The 21,984-nt window shown below is 44.9% G+C and overlaps 1 protein-coding gene across 2 annotated transcripts in view; it reads right to left on the bottom strand.

The window, feature by feature from the left end:
- Nucleotides 1-407: 407 nt before the first annotated feature.
- NMUR1 (neuromedin U receptor 1) overlaps nt 408-21,984 on the bottom strand; it is a 545,957-nt gene continuing 524,380 nt past the window's right edge. For both annotated transcript variants that reach the window (XM_069617555.1, XM_069617556.1), the window contains exon 4: nt 408-1,557. In XM_069617555.1, coding sequence (XP_069473656.1) covers nt 1,157-1,557 — 401 coding nt within the window. In that variant the 3' untranslated portion in view covers nt 408-1,156. The remainder of the gene's footprint in view (nt 1,558-21,984) is intronic.

Below are 21,984 nucleotides of genomic sequence, written 5' to 3'. Positions count from 1 at the left end.
TAAGATCGTTGTTTTGTCCTCCCTCTGTTCTACACTCCTTGTCTTGCCGTGCCTAGAAACACTTGTGTACAGGCGCGCCATAAATGCCATATCATATCATGTTCATAACGTTTTTATACCGTGTGAAATCAACACTGACATAGCCTCAGAGCGCCCAGTCTTGTCCGGAAAGTGACATGTTGGGCTAACGCCAGGGTCCCCAGATCGTAGACTGGGGGAGAGGGAAAATGGCGAACAGGAAAAGCAGAAGGCACCAAACAAAGGCCAAACAGGGAAAGACATAAGCTAATAGGCAAAAGGAAAGGGGTCATGTGTGCGGAAGCTTGGACGCACGCTGCTCCAAGAAGCTTGGCACATGAAAGAGACGCGTGCAGAAAGTTAAGAATAAGTTACACGCTGTCTGTAGATAAAGTTACTCGGTAGGTTTAATGTGAGCATTGAAAATTGCAGTGTTTGGCCGCATGATGGATTTGAGATGTGCTGACGTGACCCTTTGAAGCGTGGAGGCTTTTGTAGGCTGAGAATACAATGAATACTGGGACAGCCCCGCTGACAGTCTAGAAGTGTCCAAGTCTAGGGGACACTGTGTGTAAGGTAATGAGTATTTAATGACTTGCTTTTGTGAAATCATGACATGTGCTGCCATCATTCTAATTAACGCTTTGTTGACACAGGATTTTATTTTCCGTTAACCAACATCCATGCAGAACTGACCATGTGTCACACGTCCACAGTGTTGTGCAAGGTGATGGCACAGCTATAGCTATGCACTGCTCACAGGACACACATGTAGAACACCAATATTTCAGTCAAAAGAATGCAGAACTGGGCGGTGATCCAAAATCCCTCCAATAAACGTCGCTGGTCGGTAGCATAAATAAACACCTATATGCAGCATGCGTGAGATGCGTGTGAGCTAGTTCCCAAAAAAACAGAGTGATGGGCATCTGTTCCAGTTAGTTGCAGAGTTCTGGTCCCGGGTCCATCTTTTAATATGTGTCCGTTGAGACTGATACATAAATAAATAAATAAGATCGGGGACCACCAAGCTAAAACGGCACCACATGATGCCAATGTTTACGGAGCGGGAAAGTCCGCCACCGTGCTGCCTCTCTGTGCTCTCTGCACCCCGACCACCCCTTCCCAGGGGGAAGTGTTAGGAAAAAGAGGCCTCGTTCTCATTAGCGTTCTCGCACTCCAGGTACTCCACGTACTCCTCCACGTCGGAGAGCGGCAGACCGTTGCCGGGCGCATGCTCGCACGCCACGCTGCTGCGCATGGTGACCCGCGTGACGCTGGGCGAGTACTTCCGGGAGCCCGCCCTCTTCAGCCGGCCCCGGCACATCACTTCCTTGAACATCTCCCGGAAGCGGGTGGACATCAGGTTGTAAAGGATGGGGTTGACGACGGAGCTCAGGTAGAAGAAGACGCCCGAGATGATGTGTACGTAGCCGAACATCTCGTGCCGCTCGACCGTCCAGTTGTCGATGAAGCTCCACATGAGCCGGTCGGTGTGGAATGGGGCCCAGCAGATCCCGAACACCACCACCAGGATAACTGCAAAAAAAGCAAAAAGGACCAGTCACTACTGTGCCAAAGCCAAAGATTCAGTGGCAGGACACTAGGCATACATTATTACACGAAGACTTACAGGTTCATTTCAGGGAGACATGCACATTTAATAAGCTAGAAAGGTTAGTGCGCTTAGAAGCTCCCCGATGACTGCACACAAACACACCACTTTCCCTGTTCTGGACTTTCATTTTAAAATTCATTGATATCTGCTGCTGTCTAGGACCAATGGGGGTCATTACAACCCTGGCGGTAGCCGTGACTGTACAAGAGGCACGGCTGCCGCCGGTATTCATTTTTTTCGGGCGCCCAGAAATGGCCAATTACCGGGTCAATACAGCCTTGCCGGACCTGATTTTTCCCAATTTTTGGGCACCCGAAAAAATTCTTCCCCATTCCCATTTGAGCCCCAATGGGAATGGGGAAGCCAGATGCAGGGGCACCGTCATGAATGGTGCCTGTGCATTTGAAATGCTTGCTCGCGGGTGCCGGTACGGCCGCCAGGCCAGTCCTGGCAGCCGCAATGGCACCCACAAGCAGAACTCGTAGTTTGCTGGTCCGGGAACTACGGTACCGGCATGCTTACCAGTACCGTAGCAACCTTATGTCCAATCCAAAACAATGAAATCTCGGACTCCCAGAATGCACTCCTTTGTTTAATGAAAAGCTAGGATTGTACGTAAGGGGTTGCGGTGAGATGGAGTCATGTGTTCACCTTAAGAACAATGCTGATTGGACAATGCAGAGGCAATAGATGCCCCGGTTCTTTAATAGAAGGGGTGTTTCCATGGTATCTAAAGCTCCGTCATCAAGGCCCCTAGAAAATGCGGTACCCTTTATGCTTTAACCTTTGACCTGGAAGGAATTCTCTGCATGGGGAAACTGTTGCTCAAATACTGTGTCTATGTAGCTTTAAGCATCTCTACTGAAAGTGCCAATAACATACCAGTCAATGCAGCTAATCTGTAGCGGAGACAGCACCAGGCCAGTGGATGATTGACTAAGACCACCCAGTTATTTTTGAAAAACCAGTATTTGACTAAAATATGAAGATGGATTTCAATTAACATGGGCTTAATTGGAACTGAGAACCTTGTTAGAACATGCAGTTGCATATGCCCCGTTTCTCTATACTCCATTACTCTTCCTTGAAAATCTTGTCATGGTCGTGTTGCTGGAGGTGGACGTGGCCAAAATCCATTTCTAAACTTTCTTGCTATGTGTCCTCGTCAGTGTGAGTGGATCTAACCATTTTTGGGGCCTACTTAGGCATATTCCTAGGGCTGTGCAAAGCTGTGGACTTTGCCACTAAACACTACCTAAAAACTTTGCAAACTTCACAAAGCTGTGGGAAGTTGTGTAGTTCTGCATGAAAGCGTTAGTGTATGCATGGCAGCTTGCAATATCTGTAAACAAGTCTGGAAATGATGTTCTGATTACAGGCTAGTTGTGACATCACAACTGACCCTGAGAAAGAAAATTACATCACAATCGCTCTGTAATCAGTTATTACACTTCAGGGACTGCTGCTTCAGCTAGCAGAGAGAATTTCAGCTGTCACTTCAGTGCTTAATTAAAGTGCTTAATTAAAGCTGTGAAAAGCTTTTCAAGTCCCTTGCTTGCAGAGTACTTTTATGTGACACATTGCAGCTGCTTACCAAATAAATACAAATACAAATACAAATGATGGTAGAATGTTCAAGCTATTTTTCCACAACACATTTGGAGCTGCATTTTTGCTTTTTTAAATTGAAACAAATACTATATTGATTATATGGATCAGCAAATGGAAGATCTCTTACATTATATTAATCAAGAGACAATCTATTAAAGGGAATGAGACTGTGTGGCCATGTATTATAAAAAATACCCCATATCATACATAAAAAGCATATTGAAAGTCACCTTGGAGTTCCGTGAACTTACAGAAAAACTCGGCCTTCGGACTCCTTCCTCTATTTGGTCACACACAATTCTTTGGTGACTTACAATATCCTAATAATATACTGTAGGGGGCACATAATAGCATGTATAATATATGACAGTGTGCAATATCTGCATAGAAACCAGTACATACATTTTATTGCATTATAGAATTGGCACGAAAAACCCACCTGTTACAAGAAATGAGTAGCCGGCGAGGGTCAATGAGCTTGTAAAACGCAAGCTCATTAGCCCATGCCTGGGCCTTACCTGCCAGAGAAGGCTCAGAGCTCTGCAGCATCCAGAGTTTTTCCCGTTTCTGGCTGCCATGGAAAGGGAAATGAGACAGTGTAGTCCCTTCGGCTTTTCCATGCCGGCCATTTATTTAGTTTACTTTTTTCACATTTATTTTAATGGCTGCCATGGAAAGGGAGAAGGGACTACATGTCCCTGATCCCTGGCCGCCATTTTCTTTGCTTTTTTTCTCGAATCAAGAACCTGCTGTTACTTGACTCGAGAAAAATTGTAATTAGTACCCCGGTACTAATGGCAATATGTCACTCGGATGGGGGGCCATTACCATTCGGGTAATGCCCTGGGGCTCCGTTAAAGCCCTTGCTTCCCTCGGCCTTCTAACTATGCCCCCCCTCCTTGGGTCATATTGCCTAAATGATCACTACTTCAACTGTAATAACTTATTAAGGTTTTGTTGTGACATCACAATGCCCTCCAGTCAGCATACAGCAGAATTCCAGCTGCCACTGGAGCTCTTAAAGAAGTGGCTTTTCAGATTCCTTTCTTCTGAAATATCATTCAGCGCCTAGATGCCTCCGGGTTTGGTGCGCTCTATAAATGACAACATAAATAAATAAAAATAAAGTGCACCGCATACAGCAACACCATTCTACTCACACTTTACTGCCATTCATTGATAAGGACATGTTTATGATAGTGTGTTTATTCTGTGCACTTGCTGAACTTTAACTAAAGAGAACAGGAATTAATCTGCATTCTATCATTTATTTTAACCAACAAACCAGTTTTCAAACACATTCGTTTAAATTGACCAAAATATTTTTCAGCAGAAAATGTACAGTAGGGGGAACTCTGCTAAATGTTTAAATGTTGTAATAAGGCTTCCTGCATGCATTTCTCTCTCTCTCTCCAGATACATACAGACATAGGGCCTCATCACGAGTTGGCCGGTAAGGCCGGCGCTATTAGCGCCAGCGCTAATAGCCCTACCGCCAAACCCCCGGCGCTATTAGCGCCAGATCATGGGTTTGGCGGAAGGGTTATTGCCCATTCCCCATTGGGCCTAATAGGGAATTCCTCATTCCCCATTGGGCCCAATGGGGAAAATGTGCGCTATTACCGCCGTCGGATTTCCTGCCGGCATTAATCGCGCCCAAAATCGGCAAACTTGCTGCGGTTTTCCCCCCAGCTGAGAGCTGGGGGAAAATCCGTCAAAGCCATGATCTGGCAGACCCTCAAATGCGGCGGTAATAGCACTACCGCCGCATTTAAGGGTTACCGCCAGACTCGTGATGAGGCCCATAGTGTAGTTAAGTTGAAGCATATTTAGGTATCTGGTCAATCCATAGAACACCAAAGCATCTAATACCAAACCATCAAATTATATGCAACGAAATTCCATTCCATTGAATAGCCATTTCGTTGTATGTAATTCAATGGATATATCGAAATTAGTGGGGCTAGGGTGAGATTAGGGGTTATATTAGGGTTAGGGGTTAGGGTTGGGGCTAGGGTGGGTTAGATTAAGGGTTACATTAGGGTTAGAGTTGGGGGTTAGGGTTTGGGCTAGGGTTAGATTAAGGGTTACATTAGGGTTAGGGTTGGGGATAGGGTTGGATTAAGGGTTACATTAGGGTTGGGGCTAGGATTAGGGCTGGGGCTAGGGTTAGATTAAAGGTTACATCAGGTTTAGGGTTGGGGCTAGGGTTAGGGCTAGGGTTAAGTTAAGGGTTACATTAGGATTGGGGTTAGGGTTAGGGCTAGGGTTAGATTAAGGGTTACATTATGGTTAGGGTTGGGGCTAGGGTTAGGGTTGGGGCCAGGGATAAGGTTGGGGCTAGGGTTAGGGTTGGGGCTAAGGATAGGGCTGGGGCTTGGGTTAGATTAGGGTTACATTAAGGTTGGGGCTAGGGTTAGATTAAGGGTTACGTTAGGTTTAGGGTAGGGGGTGGGCGTGGGGTTTGGGGGAACCCCCAATATACAAAATTCAGCTCCATGTAACGCTTTAAAGTTCCAAAAAAAGCATTGAAATGCTGTCTTTTACATGCAAAAGTGCATTTCCATTGAAACCAGTCCATTTATATTTTCTATGGACTGGTTTAGATGGAAATGCACTTTTCCATATTAAAGATAGACTGGCGATGCTTTGGCATACGATGAATTTTTTTAGATGCTTTGGTATGTCATTCTTTTTTTTTCGACAGAATGACTATGAACCGATATTTATATAGATTTTTCCCAAAATTCTATTGCTAAAAGCTTTTAACTCATTGGACAGATTTCAATGACATTTTTCCAAAACAAATTGTGTGACTGGATTCCAAAACTCAACCTTTGGGGATCCTTTGTTTAACAGTTTTAAAGGTTATTAAGAAAACAAAAAAATGCTGATTTTGGCCTACTCCCTTTCATTTCCCCTTAATCAGAAAGTGAATGAATTGAACACCAGTAACGCAAAGAAACACTAGGCAGACTTGGACCAAATTTAAAAAAACAGTTTGGTAACAAAGTGTCACTGGTGTACCTTTTGTTGGTTCGGAGTAAATCCGTCCAGTAGTTTTTTTATTTTTTTTATTTTTATTCTTGAGCTTTAATCAAAAGGTTTTTTTGAATTTTACAAGGGTCTTCAAAACTTGAGGATCCGCGAAACAAAGCGTGTTTTATTGTGTCTCGTCTTGTCGCCTTCCAGATTCTTAGTGTACAATCGACTCGCTCTTCAACTGGTGCATATTGGCCAGAGTTTTGTCCGACCTAGAATGGCCCTCTAGGTGTGCGAGCCTGCTCTCTCTGTGTTATCTGATAATGCAGCCACCTCTATCAATAGGTGGTTTATCATTTTGAAAGCGAGTTCTATTAACTTCACCGTTGTCAGTGTCCATCTCGTTGTCTCTCCCGAAATTAGCCTGTTCCAGACTGCATCTTCGTCCAGCGTTACCGCCCCATGCAAGCGAGATTGCAGATATATGTCTCTGTTTTGTTGTGTCTTAAGGCACTGCAACACTAAATGTTTCAGTGTTTCCACTTGATCTTTTTTTTTGCACAGATGACAACTGTTGTCCATCAACGGGGAGCAAATCGCCAGGATTTTGTGCGTCGTCAGCAAATTGAGTCTTACTTTTAGGAACATACCTCGCTTACGTTTGTTTGTAAATTACATGCAGTAGTTCTGAGGTTTGTTTTACTTTGTTAAACGTCGGTGGGAGATGAGTCAATAATTTGTTGGCGCTAGCTGTGTCAGTAGTCATGATCCAATCCATCAGTTCCATTTTCAGTTTTACTCGGTCTGGGTTGGTTTTCAGATCTTCTTCCGAGCATGCTATTTCCCTCAGGATTTCTTGCTGTCTTGACGCCCAGTTATTGAGTGCCTTGCATGTACTGCTCTTGAGCTCTTCTGCAATGATGTTATAAATTGGCAAGGTATCCGCCATCAGGATTTTTCGGAATATTCTCATCTTGCTTTGCTCTACCAACGATGCCAAGGAAACGAGGCCCAGTTCACGTCTGATCGCGGGCATGGATGTCGACTTAGGTAGGCCCAGTACCGATTTCCAGACATGGCCTTCCAGCTTCTGTCAAATCGTGCTTGAGATGTTTAATGATGCTTCCATGCCATGGATTGTAGATGGGACGACCTTAGCCTTATAGAAGTTGATAGACGGCAAAAGCGAAAATTTCCCAAATTTAGTGTCCACCGATCTTGTTTGTGCTGTTAGTCATTTCACCTTGATCCATAGCTGTTCTTCCATCGCTTTGTCTTTGGCCGACCCATCGATGGTCACCCCTAAGTATTTGAACTGATTGACAACTTCAATTTTTGTTTTGTCCAGAAACCATTTGGGCGGTCTAGGCGTCTTCTTGGTTGATTTGTCCAGGACCAGTACTTTGTTTTTGTTACGTTAATTTCCAGAATGTTCTCTTTCGTATATCTCGCCATATTAGTTAGTTTCCGTTGTAGGCCAATTTGTGTTTGGTCGATGATGATGGCGTCATCCGCGTAAAGGAGTCGAGATATAGTCGCTTTCCCGATTTTTGGTGGAAGGCTCTTATTTTCTCCTCGTCATTTTGGTAGTCACTGAGGAAAGCAATAAAAAGGGCTGGAGCTAAGGGGCATACTTGTTTGACGCCTCGCTTGACTGGGATCTCCTCAGACAGTACTCCTTGTTTGTTTAATTTCACCCAGATCTTCGTTTCGGCGTGCAGAGCTTTTATTGGACTCAAAATCGGCGATGGACATTTCCAGTTGTTTAATTTGGCCCACAATTTTGCCTTGTCTATTTTGTCGAAGCCTTTTGATAGGTCGACAAATGCAAGATACACTATTGGAGCTCCTTCTCTGACTTTAGCCTTCAAGAGGTTTATCAGTAAGATGTTTATGGCAGTGCTTCCGTTTCTCTGGAAACCTGTTTGAAAGATGTCACTGCAAGGAGCATTTTTGGCCCAGCTTCTGAAGTGGTCTAGCAGCTGTGTAGCAAAGATTTTACCCACAATGTCCAAGAGTGGTATGGGTCTGTAGCTTTCCGGATCTTCTCTGCCACCTTTTTTATATACTGGGACAATTATAGCGTTCGTTCAGCCAGGTTTCAGGAATCATTTTTGTATTTTTGCAATGGCTGAAGATTTTGCTGATTGCCCCCACCCATGCTTTCGGTGATTGTTTCAGATCTAAGTTGGTCAGGCCGTCTGGCCCGGGGGCTCTCGATGTTTTGAGTTTATTAATGGCTTTTTCAATATCATCCACATTCGATACATCAACCCATGGTGCGATGGTCTCTTCGTCTTCCTCAGGTGCTCTTCCCTGTGGGAGGTCGAATTGGGCCGCCAAGTATGTTTCCCATTTTTCTTCTGACACAGCGTTCGATTTCTGTGGATAAGGGCGAGTTCATTGTTTTAATTAGCGCCCAGAAGTCGCTCGATTTTTTTGGGCTTAGGCTTCTCAGCATCTTTTCGGCGTCTTCTTGGCAAAGGAGAAGTCTATGATGTTTTAGCCAGTGTTTATACGCCTTTGTTTCAATTTGCCATTTTTCCCATGCTTCTTTAATATTCGTTTTTTTTTGCTGTTCTCTGCCATTTCCGTACCACTTTCCTCTTTTCGGCCACAAATTTGTAGTAGACATGCTTTGGTCGTGTCACCTTGTTCTGTTGGCCTGGGGCAGGTCTTCTGTATGGGAGTAGTAGGGGCAGATAGTTTGGGCGCTCTACCACACCATAGGATCTGTGTGTTTCATTGGGCAGCCCATATTTTACAGTTATTTTTATGACATCGGCTTCTGTCAGGCGTAACCTGGATTGTTGATTGTTAACCTCCACGTTGAACTTGTAAGTCTGCTTGGCTGGCTGCTTTACTTGCCATGCGCAAATCAGAAGGTTGCGATCACTGTGCGCAGTTCTTTGGACTTTATATTCCAGAAAATTGGGCAGAAGACCTTGGAAAGCATAGATGTAGTCCAAGGTGGCTTTAGAATACAGGTGTTCCCAAGTTGGGATGTTAATTTGTTTAGGGAACAGTGCTGCGATGTTATGCAGGTTCCTTGGTTTGGCGACAGACCTCTAGGCCTTTCCTCGTTCGTCTGAGGTTCCTTGTGTCACCCGATCCTTTTCGTTGTCGTGGGGTCCGGTGCAATTGGCGTTCAGGTCGCCACACACAATGATGTTGATCTTTTCGAACTCCACATAAATCCAATCTATTGTTTCTCCCATTTTCATGCAGTTGGATTTTGTTGTCGTCCGTTGGGGGTTCCAATATGTATTTATTAATTGGGTCGTGTGTTCCTGCTCCAGCAGTGCAGTTTGGTGGGTCCTTGTTGTCAAAATGACCAGCATCTCATATGATTCCTTTAGCTTTCTCGGTGTAGTTAAACGTGAACCCATTTTTATTGCTGTCAAGAGTCCCGAAGATGGGCGACCCAGAAGGCCCTATACTGCCGGAGATATTTCAACTACAAAACCATCTACGGTCGGTTTTTCTGACAGCCATGTCTCTTGGAGACATACGATGTCCAATAGGCCTAGACATACGTCGTCCAAAATAGTAAGATGTGCGTGACCTCTTGTGTTCCATGATACCAAGGTGTGTCTTTCAATACCTGCGTCGGTAGATGTGTTGGCAGATCCTATGGGAGTGGGTTCCGGGGTCCATTTTTGTTGCTATCTCTCTGGTTTCGGGTACAGGGTTTATTTGAGCCATGACCACGGGCCTTGAGATGTTGTCGCAGCTTTTGTTTGTCTTGAGTTTCCATCTCGACTTTTGTCGGTTGTCTGCCTGCGTGTTGAGTTCTTGGGACTGTGGAGGAGTTGACTATGCTGATCCTCTGGTCTGGACCACAAAGTATAATCATGCTGTCCTTTCTCATGTCTTTCACTCCTTTCCTGTAGCTTCTTACTTTCGTTCTCGTAGCTGGATTGGCGATGTCGGTGGTGTTGGTACTTTCAAGGGCAGTGCCTGTTTGCAGGGAAGTTTGTCTTTTCCCCCTGCCCTTTGCTTAGCCGTTTCGCTTGGTAGAGCTCTTCCGTTCTAGATGTATATCGATATTTCCGTTCTTCCATACCTTTTGAATGGCACGCTTTGTCCTCTTTTGTGCTTGGAGGGTTCATTTCCGACAGTTTGAAGCCGATTTGCTCCATTTCTCTGATTGCGTTCGAGTTTATTTGTTGGATTCCGACTGCCTTGACATGGAGGTAAGCTTTTGCTGTATTTCCTCTATGATATAGTTTGACTAATTTGATGTCTTCTGACTTCATACCTTTCAATGTGGTTGTTTTACTCGTTATTTTTAGGATTGTTTTCCTATTCAGAATCATGCAGCCTTCGATTTTTTCTGATTGTTCTACTTTGAATATACGTTCCTCGTCTCCTGCCCTTGTATTTTTACTTTGCTGTCCGTTTCCTCTTTTAGGTTCTCTTTTCTGCTCAGGAGTTACGTGCCTACTTGGTCTTCGCCTATCTTCTTTTATATCTGCCTCACTATTTTGCAGTTTCTTTTTTTCGTGGATAGGTGACATTCACTCTTGAGGCTCTTTGGCGGCCGCTTGATCTTTCTTTCCATGGTCTTCACCCACTTCTTTTTTGCTGGTGGCTAGATCTTGTATTGACGTTGTTTTTTTTTTCAGGTTCAATGATGAACACCTCTTGATCAAAATCTATGGGGGTGGCTTCCCAATGCTGCGAGAGGTTCATCAAATCCGTATCTTTCAAGAAGTCTTCTACTGATCTTGGGGAGCTGCTAGTGTTTCCTACCTTTTTCCTTGGCCTCGCGGCTTCCAGAGGTTCATTTTCTTGGATTGATTTTTTCTGGTTTGCCTTCTTTGGTTCTCGGTTGCGTCTGGTGAGTGTTCCTGTCGTTTTGGTCGCTAGTCCTTTGCTTGCTAATTTTAGTACCACCGGGTTTCTTATGGGTGGGTGATTTGAAGCTCCCGGTTTCACTGATAGCATGGTGCTCAATCTGGATATATCGCCGATCTTTTCTTTTGCCTCACGCGGTGCATCTGGTTCTTTCACCGTTTCACTGACATAACTCTGGCCTTGATTTGTTTTCGCCGTTGTCGTTTGATTTTTCTTCTCTGCTTGGAGTGACTCTACCAGCTTTCCAGATCTTCGATGTAGGTAATTTTTGTTGTTAAGCTTGCAAGAATCGAGGTGTTGTCTTGGACTCCATCTTTTATAGCCTCGTAGAGTTTACAGAATGGGGCTAAGGCGATCATAATAGCTGACATGACCGTTAACATGTTCGGTTTTTTACTTGGTGAATCTTTTTGAGTTGTTATGGATATTTCGCTCAACCGTCTGTTCTTAGGTGACGGTATTGTTGTCACTGGTCTCCCCGGTGTTCTTGGCACCTCAAAAATCGCGTTGTCACTTGAGTGATTTCCACACTGTTCGTACTCTGACATATTCAGTGTTAATGATCCTCTTCTCGCTTGACCCAGGTGCTTCTTAGGGTTCTGGTCCCCCGTTTAGGCTGGGGTAGATGTTTTTAAACTCGTGCTGAGGTGGATTTTGGTCCAGTCAAGGCGGTGGTCGCTCGTCTGTGAGTCCTTCGTTCTATCCATCTGTTTTGGTGGAGGGATTCCGACTCTTGGCATCTGGTCCTGTTGTTTTGTTACCTCCTCCCGGAGCTTTAAGCATCCCTCTTCCTGCTCCTGCTGCTGTCTCTCTGTTTGCTGGATTGCTTTGTTTGGCGGTATCTTCTCATCACCTTGGTTGCCCGAGTCTAGTTGTTTCCTTGCGGGAGTAGGCGGCAGATTAATCTCCCTTTGTACTTGGTTCTCGTCTTTGTTTTTTTCTTTTTGACGGTGAACTCTGAGGGGGGGGTTCGGGCTTCACTTGGAGGTTGGTTTAGGTCTTGGTCCCGCACTGGATCAGTTTTACGAAGTTTGTTAGCTGGCGTCATTTCCTGGACAGCTTCTAGAATTTCTGTGTCAGACAATTCTGATTCTGTGTCTAGTTTGCGTTATTGATGGTTGCAGAAAAATGCTTTTAGGGTACCCGACATCAGGGGGATTAGTAGCCATTTCAGCTGTGCAGCACTCCTTGTATATGGTTTCTGATGCCTGTTTGCTTCTGTTTTGCCCTTAGTCGGTTTTGTGTCACCATTTTCTTGTTTTTTTCTTGTGCAATTTCAGATTGGTGGCATTAGCTTGCACTTTTCTTTGTACCATAATATTAGTGGCATTCTTTTTTTTTTCTTTTTTACAGAAGACTGCCTCGCCTCTGGTTCCGAGTCAGACTCCGAATTTTCTCCCTCATTGGTTTCCTCGTCTTTATCACTCTCCTCACTGTTGTGCATAGTGACAGAGCTGTCTTTTTTCTTGTCTTGATTGTCACTTGTGGACTTTATTGAATCTTGTAGGCTCCTTTCTGTGCACAGGGGTGCTGTGTTATGTGGAGACCTGGGGTCCGTGTGTACTAATGCCGTAATGCACATTTTCTTGTTTTCTGCGTGGTGTTCAGAGATCTGGTTTCGATTTGCCGTTTCGTGACTTGTTTTAGGGCTGACCGCATCATCTGATTGCGGTCCTAATTCCTTCCTTCAAGCCGCTTTGACACTTTTCGTCCATTGCTCGGCTGCGCTCGGAGCGCTTCGGCTCTCATAGGGAACAGGCTCCTCCCCCCTCGACGGCGTGTTCGCTGACTCCAGCGCGGGACCAGGAGGTTCAGGGCATGTGGATGCCGGTTTACTGGCCCCCCCACTGACGTCCTCTTCTTCTGTGCAGCGCTGCCGCTCAGGGTCTGACCGAGGCCACCCTTCGGCCGCCCCCGTCGGAGACCCACTCGCCATGCCAGCGGTTGGCTGGGCGCTGCACGCATCACGTGAGGGTGAGTGGCTCGGATCCCATCTGTTTTCTTGCACTTCTTGAATTTCTTGAGTTTCTTGAGTTTCTTCCTCAGTAATGTGCACGCCATGGGGCGTTTGGCTTAGGGTCTGCACGAGACTTGTCTGGGTCATGTCGTCGCTGAGGAGGTCTTTAGTGTTAGGCACATTTGATGTAATTTTGGTGCTTCTAAGCCTGCGGCGGCTTTGGTCCGCGTCTATTTCACTGGTTGCATCTTCAGGCCGCTCCTTTCTTGCAGACTTCCTCTCTGTGTAATTAGTGTGCCGTGAGGATTTCAAGTTAAGGTCCATTCCTCCCTTGCTCATCGCGGATCCCGCGGACTCCAGCAGACTCCAACTCTCCTCACAACTCTGCTCACCGCTTTGCTCTGGGTGGGAGTTTTTAAGTCCTCCGACACTAGTAGTAGACAGGGGAGAAAGACTGTAGGGACTCCAGCAGACTCCAACTCTCCCCACAACTCTGCTCACCGCTTCGCTCTGGGTGGGAGTTTTTAAGTCCTCCCACACTAGTGGTAGACAGGGGAGAAAGACTATAGGGACTCCAGCAGACTCCAACTCACCTCACAACTCCGCGTCCAGTAGTTTTTAAAATGTTCAATGAATAATTGGGTGCCCCCTGCTCCCAAAAAACGTGTACATATCTCCCAGGGTGCTTTGCAGCAGAGTGGCTGAGAGACTTTTCAGAAATAAAAAACCTCCATTTTTTTTTTGCTCGATGCAAGCGATTCCAGCAATAATACTGCGGATCCTAAAATGAAAAGTGCTGAAAATGCTATTTGGAAGAGGAAAAAGGTTGCTATTACATAAGATTAGAAGTGGGGAGTGGGAAAGAGGACATCATGTGAAGTGGTAGAGTTGAAGTGGCTGTTTGGGGAACACCATTTTTGGCTCATCGGGGGAAAACCAGGGGAATCTTGGCAGATTACTGCGGTAATGTCGCAAAACACACCTAGACAAGAAAGTGCGTCAAACAAACCGAACAGTGAAAGGGGGTAATGTGAGAGCGTCAGGGCAGAAAAATACAATGCAGGCAAGTGAAAAGGGTAGGGCGACAAATTGTGTGTGCCAATGAGTTTGGGGAAGACTTTTTAATTTTCAAATGTTATCGGGGGGAATCCTGCAGGAATCGTGCAAGATTCTCGTGGGAATGGGAAGAGGGGGAAAAATCACCTGCACAGTCTTTAACACCTGCACAGATCACATTTACTAAGCAGGGGAAAATGGGGATTTGGGAATAATTTGTGCAACAAGTACAATGGACAAAGACGTGGTAGGTAGAATATAACAGAAAAAGCTATGGCAAGTGGATTCTAATGGACCACTGGAAATGGCCGAAGGACAGTGCGCCCTGAGGTCACTAAGGGGTTATGGGCCTCAGCTGGTAGGCCAGGGCAGCTGGCCATGGCCAAAGACCATAGGCTATGGCTAGCAGGCCCTGAAGAAACTATAGCATAACAAAACCTTTGAAATTCAATGAAATAAACCTTAAATTGAGAGAGAGAGTTAAGGAGAGCTGATTTATCGCACCAAAACCAATGACATTCAGAGGGTGGGGGAAGTGATGAGAATCTCATTCAGCGCCATCCCCGTTGATAAGCCCATGAGCACATACGTGACATCCCAGAAGAGATTCACAATGACATACACAATTACATCATGGGGTACATCAATAGGGTGGATGCCGAGTTAGGAATGTCAGAAGGCAGAGGAGAGGATGCAATGTAAAAGATTTCCCAGGATAATATAGCCAGACTGAACACGAAGCAAATGACTTGCTTTTTAAAGTTTTGGCCATACGTTGTAGCTTTAGGGCCACCTATAAGGCGAAACTATTGCATTAGTGTACAGCTAGGGGAGATGCCATTAGGAGGGGCATAATGCTTGTAGGTGTTGTTTGGTTATTTACTCACCCATTGACTGCCCACGACCATGCTAATTCCTATGGCCATTCCCAGCCACTTCCCAAAACACATCTCTTTGAGCTCACTTTATCAATCCTTAACATCAAAGTTTGCACTGGAAGTGATTGCCAGTGTTTCTTCAAAGAAGTCTTCTCTGAGTTAATTGTTTAATTGGAGCTGTAAACACGTTACTGGTGTAATACATTTTTTTTTACCAGGTCTGCCTTCAGCCACTTGATTTATAAGCAGTATGTGTTTCCTTCACTGAAGTCCTACTAAAAACAAGTATTGGCAAAGCCAACAGTTTAAGTATGTGTGTAGGTATTAGACAGACATTTGCCAGGCACAATTGTATGCCCAGGTACTTCCACCATTTTGCAGCTGCTAACAATAATGGCCAGTTAGTACCAATACGCTAGTGCCTGACAAATGCCTTTCCCATCTCTTCACAAAATCCCAAACTATTGACATTGCCAATGCTTGTTAAGTCATTCAAAAAATATAACTAAGGCATGGTAAATGAAGAAAGTAAAAACAACTAAATTGTTTTTCCCACAATGGAAGTTTCTCCAAATGTATGCATGCGTTGTACAATATGTTCTACGTTCCTTATCACTTTAATAGGACTTGAGGAATCCCACATGGAGTGGATGGAACGGATAGAGTGGATATAGCGGACGGAGTGGACGGAGTGGATGGAACGGATGGAACAGATGAAACAGATGTAACGGTGGAATGGACAGAGTGGATAGAAAGGATGGAGAGGATGGAATGGACAGAACAAATGGAGCAGATCTAACAAATGGAGCGGATAGAGTAGATGGAACGGATGGAATAGATGGAACAGATGATGTAGATGGAACGGATGATGTAGACGGAACGGACGAAGTGGATCGAATGGATGAGAAGGATGGAACGGATGGGAAGGATGGAGTGGATAGATGGAATGACGTAGTGGATAAAATGAAGTGGATGGAGGAGACGAATGAATTGAGCATAGGAAGTAGATGGAACAGATGGAGTGGATGAAAGGATGGCGTGGATGGAATGGATGGAGTGGATGGAATGGATGGAGTGGATAGAACGGATGGAGTGGATAGAACAAGTGAAATGGATGGAGTGGACGGAATAGATGGAGTGGATGGAATGGATGCAACAGACGGAACGGACGGAACGGATGGAACGGATGGAGCGGACCGAACAAATGGAGCAGATGAGCAAATGAAACGGATGGAGTAGATAGAACGGACGGAGTAGAAGGAATGGATGGAGTGGATTGAACTGATGGGAAGGATGGAACGGATGGGAAAGATGGAGTGGATAGATGGAATAACGGAGTGGATAAAATGAAGTCGATGGAGGGGATGAATGAATTGAGCAGAGGGAGTAGATGGAACAGATAGAGTAGATGGAACGGATGGAGAGGATGGAACGGATGGAGTGGATGAAACAGATGGAGTGGACGGAACGGATGGAGTGGACAGAACGGATGAAGTAGACAGAACAGATTGAACGGTTGGAGCGGATGAACAGATGAAGTGGATCGAACATATTAAGTGGATGGAACAGAAGAACGGATGGAACGGATGGAACGAATGGACGGAGGGAACGGATGGAAAGGATGGAGGGGATGGAACCTGACGAAATGTACGGAAAGGAAGGAATGGATGGATCGGATAGAACGGATAGAATGAATGGAGTGGATGGAACGAACGGAGTTGATGAAACAAACTGAGAGGATTGAACGGATGCAGTGGATGGAACGGATGGAGTGGATGGAACGGATGGAGTGGATGGAACAGAGAGAGTGGATGGAACAGATGGAGTAGATTGAATGGATGAAACGGATGAAAAGAATGGAGTGGACAAAACTGAAGGAGTGGATGGAACGAAAGAACAGATGGAATGAACGGATGGAGTAGATTGAACGGATAAAATGGATGATAAGAATGAAGTGGGCGAAACGGAAGGAGTGGATGGAATGGATAGAACGGATGGAATGAATGGAGTGGATGGTACGAATCGAGTGGATGGAACAAATGGAGTGGATGGAATGGATAGAATGGATGGAATGGATGGAGTCGATGGAACAGATAAAGTGCATGGAACAGATGGACTGCATGGAACAGATGGAGTACATGGAACAGATGAAGTAGATGGAATGGACGAAAGGATGGAGTGGACCGAACGGATAAGTGGATGGAACGGAGGGAGTGGCTGGAACGGATTGGAGTGAACAGAGTGGACGGAAGAGATGGAGTGGACGGAACAGTTGGAATCGATTGAATTAATGGAACAGATGAACGGATAAAACGGATGAAGCAGATGGAACGGATGAAGCAGATCGAACAGATGAAATGGATGGAAGGGATGAAATGGATGGAACGGATGAGAAGGATGAATGGGTAGGTGGAATGGATGTCTGGATCATGTGGATTGAGTAGATGGTAGAGACTACTGGATAGAATAGATGAAATGGATGAACTGGTGAAGTGGATGGAACAGAGGAAGTGGATGGAACAAACAGAATAGAGTAAATAAAACAAATAGAATAGATGGTACGCATGGAGTGCTTGGTCTGAAACGCTTTACTAATAACCACCATACCACACTACTGCGCTTACTCTCTCCTATACACCATCACTCAACTAGTACACAGCTATACTATGATACATTCGGTATAGCTGTTCTCATACTAACACAACCCCACAAACGCATCATCCTAAATAAACACAGCTAGCCGAGCACATACCGCTAGCTTAGGCGTCTCCTCAGGCCTAACGCAGCTAGATCTCTGTCTGGGTGTCCACCTTCGAGACTGAACACATCCAACTGACTTCCTCACCAGTCTGCCTTTTCTTTATTTATATTTTATACACATTTCTAAAGCACAAACATAGCACTCATGATGGGAAGCTCAAGACCCTCCTCTTTAATGACTGGCTCCTCCCTAACACCTAGGTCCACACAACCTCAACTCCCCGCACTACCTGCGACTGGGGGATCTGATCCCCACTGCTTCATTGCTGATTGCTTCTAGATCCCTTGCTACCAAACTGACCAACCTTCCCCTCCCCTCTTAGCTCCTTGCTTCCCTCACTGGGTTCTTCCCCCTATGATTGTAAAGCACTTGGTTGCTTCCTGAAGCAAGGTCCACACTCACTAAATAACCTAATCGTAAGAACATCTAGGGGCTAAACCTGCTCATGTTAATTACTTTACGTTCTGAGCTTTGTACTGCCATGAGGCAAACAACCAGTTCTTCACCAACCTTCAAAAACATACCAGGTCAGACATGTTCCTGCCACATCAGAACAGAGAATTCCATAACCTGCTAACTTGAAAAGAGAACCTTCTACACTAGCCAATGAGGCAAGCACAAGATGGCCAATCTACATTCAAGTGGCTGTACTAGGACTAAACCATTGACGTTTTATTTGAATCAATGAGGGTCTCACATCATACAGGAGAGAGGGAATGGCTGCAATATGTTGTCATTGACCCACGCTGCAAAGCACATTGGCTGCTAGATTTTAATCTCTTTAAATCATCTGAATTTCCCACTCTGGAACCTCCAAATTAATACCATTCTAGTCACCCAGGCACAAGGAAATCAATGCATTGAGCAGAATGGTCTGGGAGTTGGATGCAAAAACGTAAACATGTTGAAAAAAAATGTCTTAGTCTCGTGTGTAATATGTTTTGATAGGTAAATTGAGGTGTCAGTCAGCCCCCCTGTATTTTTCACTGTGTGCACATTTTCAGGAGAGGACCCCATACGCACAGGCAAGCAGATTTGGGAGTACAAGTCAAATGTGCCATTAAACGTCAGCATTTCCATTTTGGCCCCACTTACTTTTAAAAGAATTCTAACATGTGCATTCATGAATGGAAACCAAACAGTCTCACAATCTGTCAGCTGTCACAGCTGCTGACATCTCCATCCAGACAATTATTTGCATGTCGTCCACATATGTGTAAAACCGACATACGCCCACATAAATCGAATGTGCCAGTAGACACTGAATAGTAGTGGAGAAAGGGCAGAGCCATGGGGGGCACCACAGGTCAATGTGCCTCCATGTGACCCTCAGGTCCCCTGTGTTTGAATCAACAGGTAAGAGATCATTCATTTTAACACTGCAGAAGCCAGCAAGTCCAGTTGGCCTAAAGCCTTCTGTGCCCCACAATCTGAATGCCACTAAGAGACCCAGGATATTAATAGTGCACTATATCCCGAATCAACCATCTCTCTGATACAAACCAGCGCAATTTCAAAATTGATTCTGTGCTAAAATTGGCTAGAAATCAACCCACTGATAATGAAGCAGGAATTTTCCTTCTATGAACAATTGAATGTGCTTTGCTGCTTTTTTCTCCAGTACTTTTTTTCAAAAATAGGAGTCAGTATGTTTCTCATTGGGGGCACAGGACATGCCAGAGGATGAGACGCTTTGAAAGAGGGTCGAAATGGTGGAATCAGGGTTCGGGGAAGTGCCTTGGGCAAAGACCTCCCTCTCTTGCTCTAAGCCCCAAAAGCTTCCTTCTTCTGGCCATTAACCTCAAGATACTGAAATACTTCCTGCCCCAGTGATAGGTGGCATGAACCCAAACCAAGATGGCTACCAGAACTTTTTTATATCTTGATGTCACATTCCTGTGCTGGTCTTCCATTGACACCGTCAGCCTGTCCGACCGGTAAAGATCCTGAATCAAGAAAGGTCTGTTCATTAACAGGTAATAAAAGGACCACAAAGACCACCAACCAACGTCTTTACAGCTGTTTTGTACTGTGTGCAGGAAGACTGTTCCCATGCCATTATCTGGATCTTCAGAGCACAGCCTTATCGTGAATGTTCTTGTCATTGAGATGCAGTTCTTTTAGGTGACTATATCATTGCTTTGATGTGCTGCTGTGTTTCCACTGTGGTGTGATTGACTCTTCCTGAGTTTGTCTACAGTGCTACTGGTGAAGGAGGCAGCTTATTGCATAAAGAATTGCCAGTCGGCAGAGCACAGCGGTGTGCTGCTGTGTGCTGTGTTACCACTACAGTGCCATTGACTCTTCTCGAGTCTGTCTACAGTGCTACTGGTGAAGGAGGCGGCTTATTGCATAAAGAATTGCCGTTCAGAGGAGCACAGCATTGTGCTGCTGTGTGTTATCGTGGGTCAGTGGATGGCCGGACGCGGGTCCTTCAACATCATTGTGCTGTGCACCAGGAGTGCCTCATAGTGTCCGTGCCCCGTTTTCGTGTGTAACTGGAGTCTGGTTTGCCGCTACATTGGACTTAGGTAAGATTTCTTGTTTATCAAAAATGCGACATAGGTCAGCGTTGCAACTGAAATCTTTACCAAGCCGTAGAACTGCACTACGCAGCGAGACTGACGCCAAAAACCAAAGTCTGTTTTTCCTGGAAAAAACATGCATGCTATATAAAGCAAAAATCACAACCCTACGAAACAACTCAGATGCATGCTGACATTAACGATTTCTTTCATGTCGGGAAAACAGAAGGATGCGATCAAAAATCAATGATCGCGATTGACGACACCGAGAAGCTCTCACATTCACGGTCCATACACAAAAACAATTCACTACTAAAGATGTGTGTGGGTCTGCGATTCGCTTCCTTAGGTGGGGGAACAAAGTATTCTGCCCAAAATCTTGCCCACAATGTTATCGAGATTGACTTATCTAACTCACCAGATCTAACGGCTCGAACATCGCTCTCGGTCACACCTGACCTTTTCGAGGCCAGCAGTGAGGATGAAAACGGAAGTGATTGGGAATTGGATTGTGAGCCGGGCGTCCCAGAAAAGCAAATAATAAACGGAATAAACATGATAATGCAAATATTGAAACACTTTCTATGTTCATAGCCATATTGGCAAAGGAACAAGTTGAGATTAAAAAAAAATCTCCTGCAAAGGTGATAGAACTGACTGAAAAATCAGTCTTCTCACCATTCAGTCATAAAGCGTCCCAAAATACAAACCAGCTACAATAATAGGCAGGACCTCATCTGCCTTGCTACGTGATGGACCAGTCTCGCCCTCCCTAGCCCCATGTCCGTACATCCAAGCACTACAACTGGAGGACTTGGAGGATGACTGGGACTATGTGGAGATGTTTGTTCCATCAGTAGTGGAACTTGAACCATTAACACAAAAAAATATGCAGTCAGAAAAAGCAACTAAAGCCGTCACATTCTTGCCAACTTCAAATGCCCAGAATAGTGTCAAAAAGGAACACCCACCAAAAGTGAAAACATCCAGGGAAATAGGGACTTGCTCTACCAAGGAGGTCGCACAAGGGAGAAAAAGAGTGACAAATACCCTTTCGAATGGTTTGGTCTGACAGGTTGTATTAAATGGGCCGATACAGACAACCGCAAACCCTAAGCAAATATCTGTTTAAAAAAATACCAAACAGAAAAGTCAATCCGATATAATAACTACCGTTTTTAAACCTTCATGTTTGGAACAGACAAACCTAAAAGAAAATGTTTCAGTAGATTATAAATTCTTTTTGGATATTGGTGCTTTAAATGATCTTGGGACATGGGCTATACTGGAGGAAATAAACCCTACCAAGGACAGCCCTTTTCTGAATCAGTCCGACCTTTTGACTATTTTCAAACAGATAATGCAATTAAATCAAATTGGGTTCTCGGATATAAAACGAGTCGCGCTACCTAGAATGGGAAGTATTGCCAACTGGGCTCTAATTAAATTTTCATCAGTACTGGCGATAGTCCTCCTTAAAATACATGCAGCTACTTATATCCAATTGGGATTGTCACTCATCCTCTGTCGAAAAAGTAAGATGTTCATCCATGGAGAAGTGATAAAAGACAAAACCAGGCAAGTAACATCGTCATTGGTTGGACACATAACAGAGAGAGCAGCTGTACGTGCCCTTTAAACAAACAAGGATAAAGCAGTAAACAACATTAAGGAAAGTGACTGTTGGCTTTCTGAAAGAATTCTAAATTGGGAAAACT

The sequence above is a fragment of the Ambystoma mexicanum genome, chromosome 10 (assembly GCF_040938575.1).
Source record: "Ambystoma mexicanum isolate Mex_15411 chromosome 10, UKY_AmexF1_1, whole genome shotgun sequence".
NCBI classification, from domain to species: domain Eukaryota; kingdom Metazoa; phylum Chordata; class Amphibia; order Caudata; family Ambystomatidae; genus Ambystoma; species Ambystoma mexicanum.
Note: the sequence above shows the minus strand (reverse complement) of the source record. Positions and strands in the feature narration are given on the sequence as shown.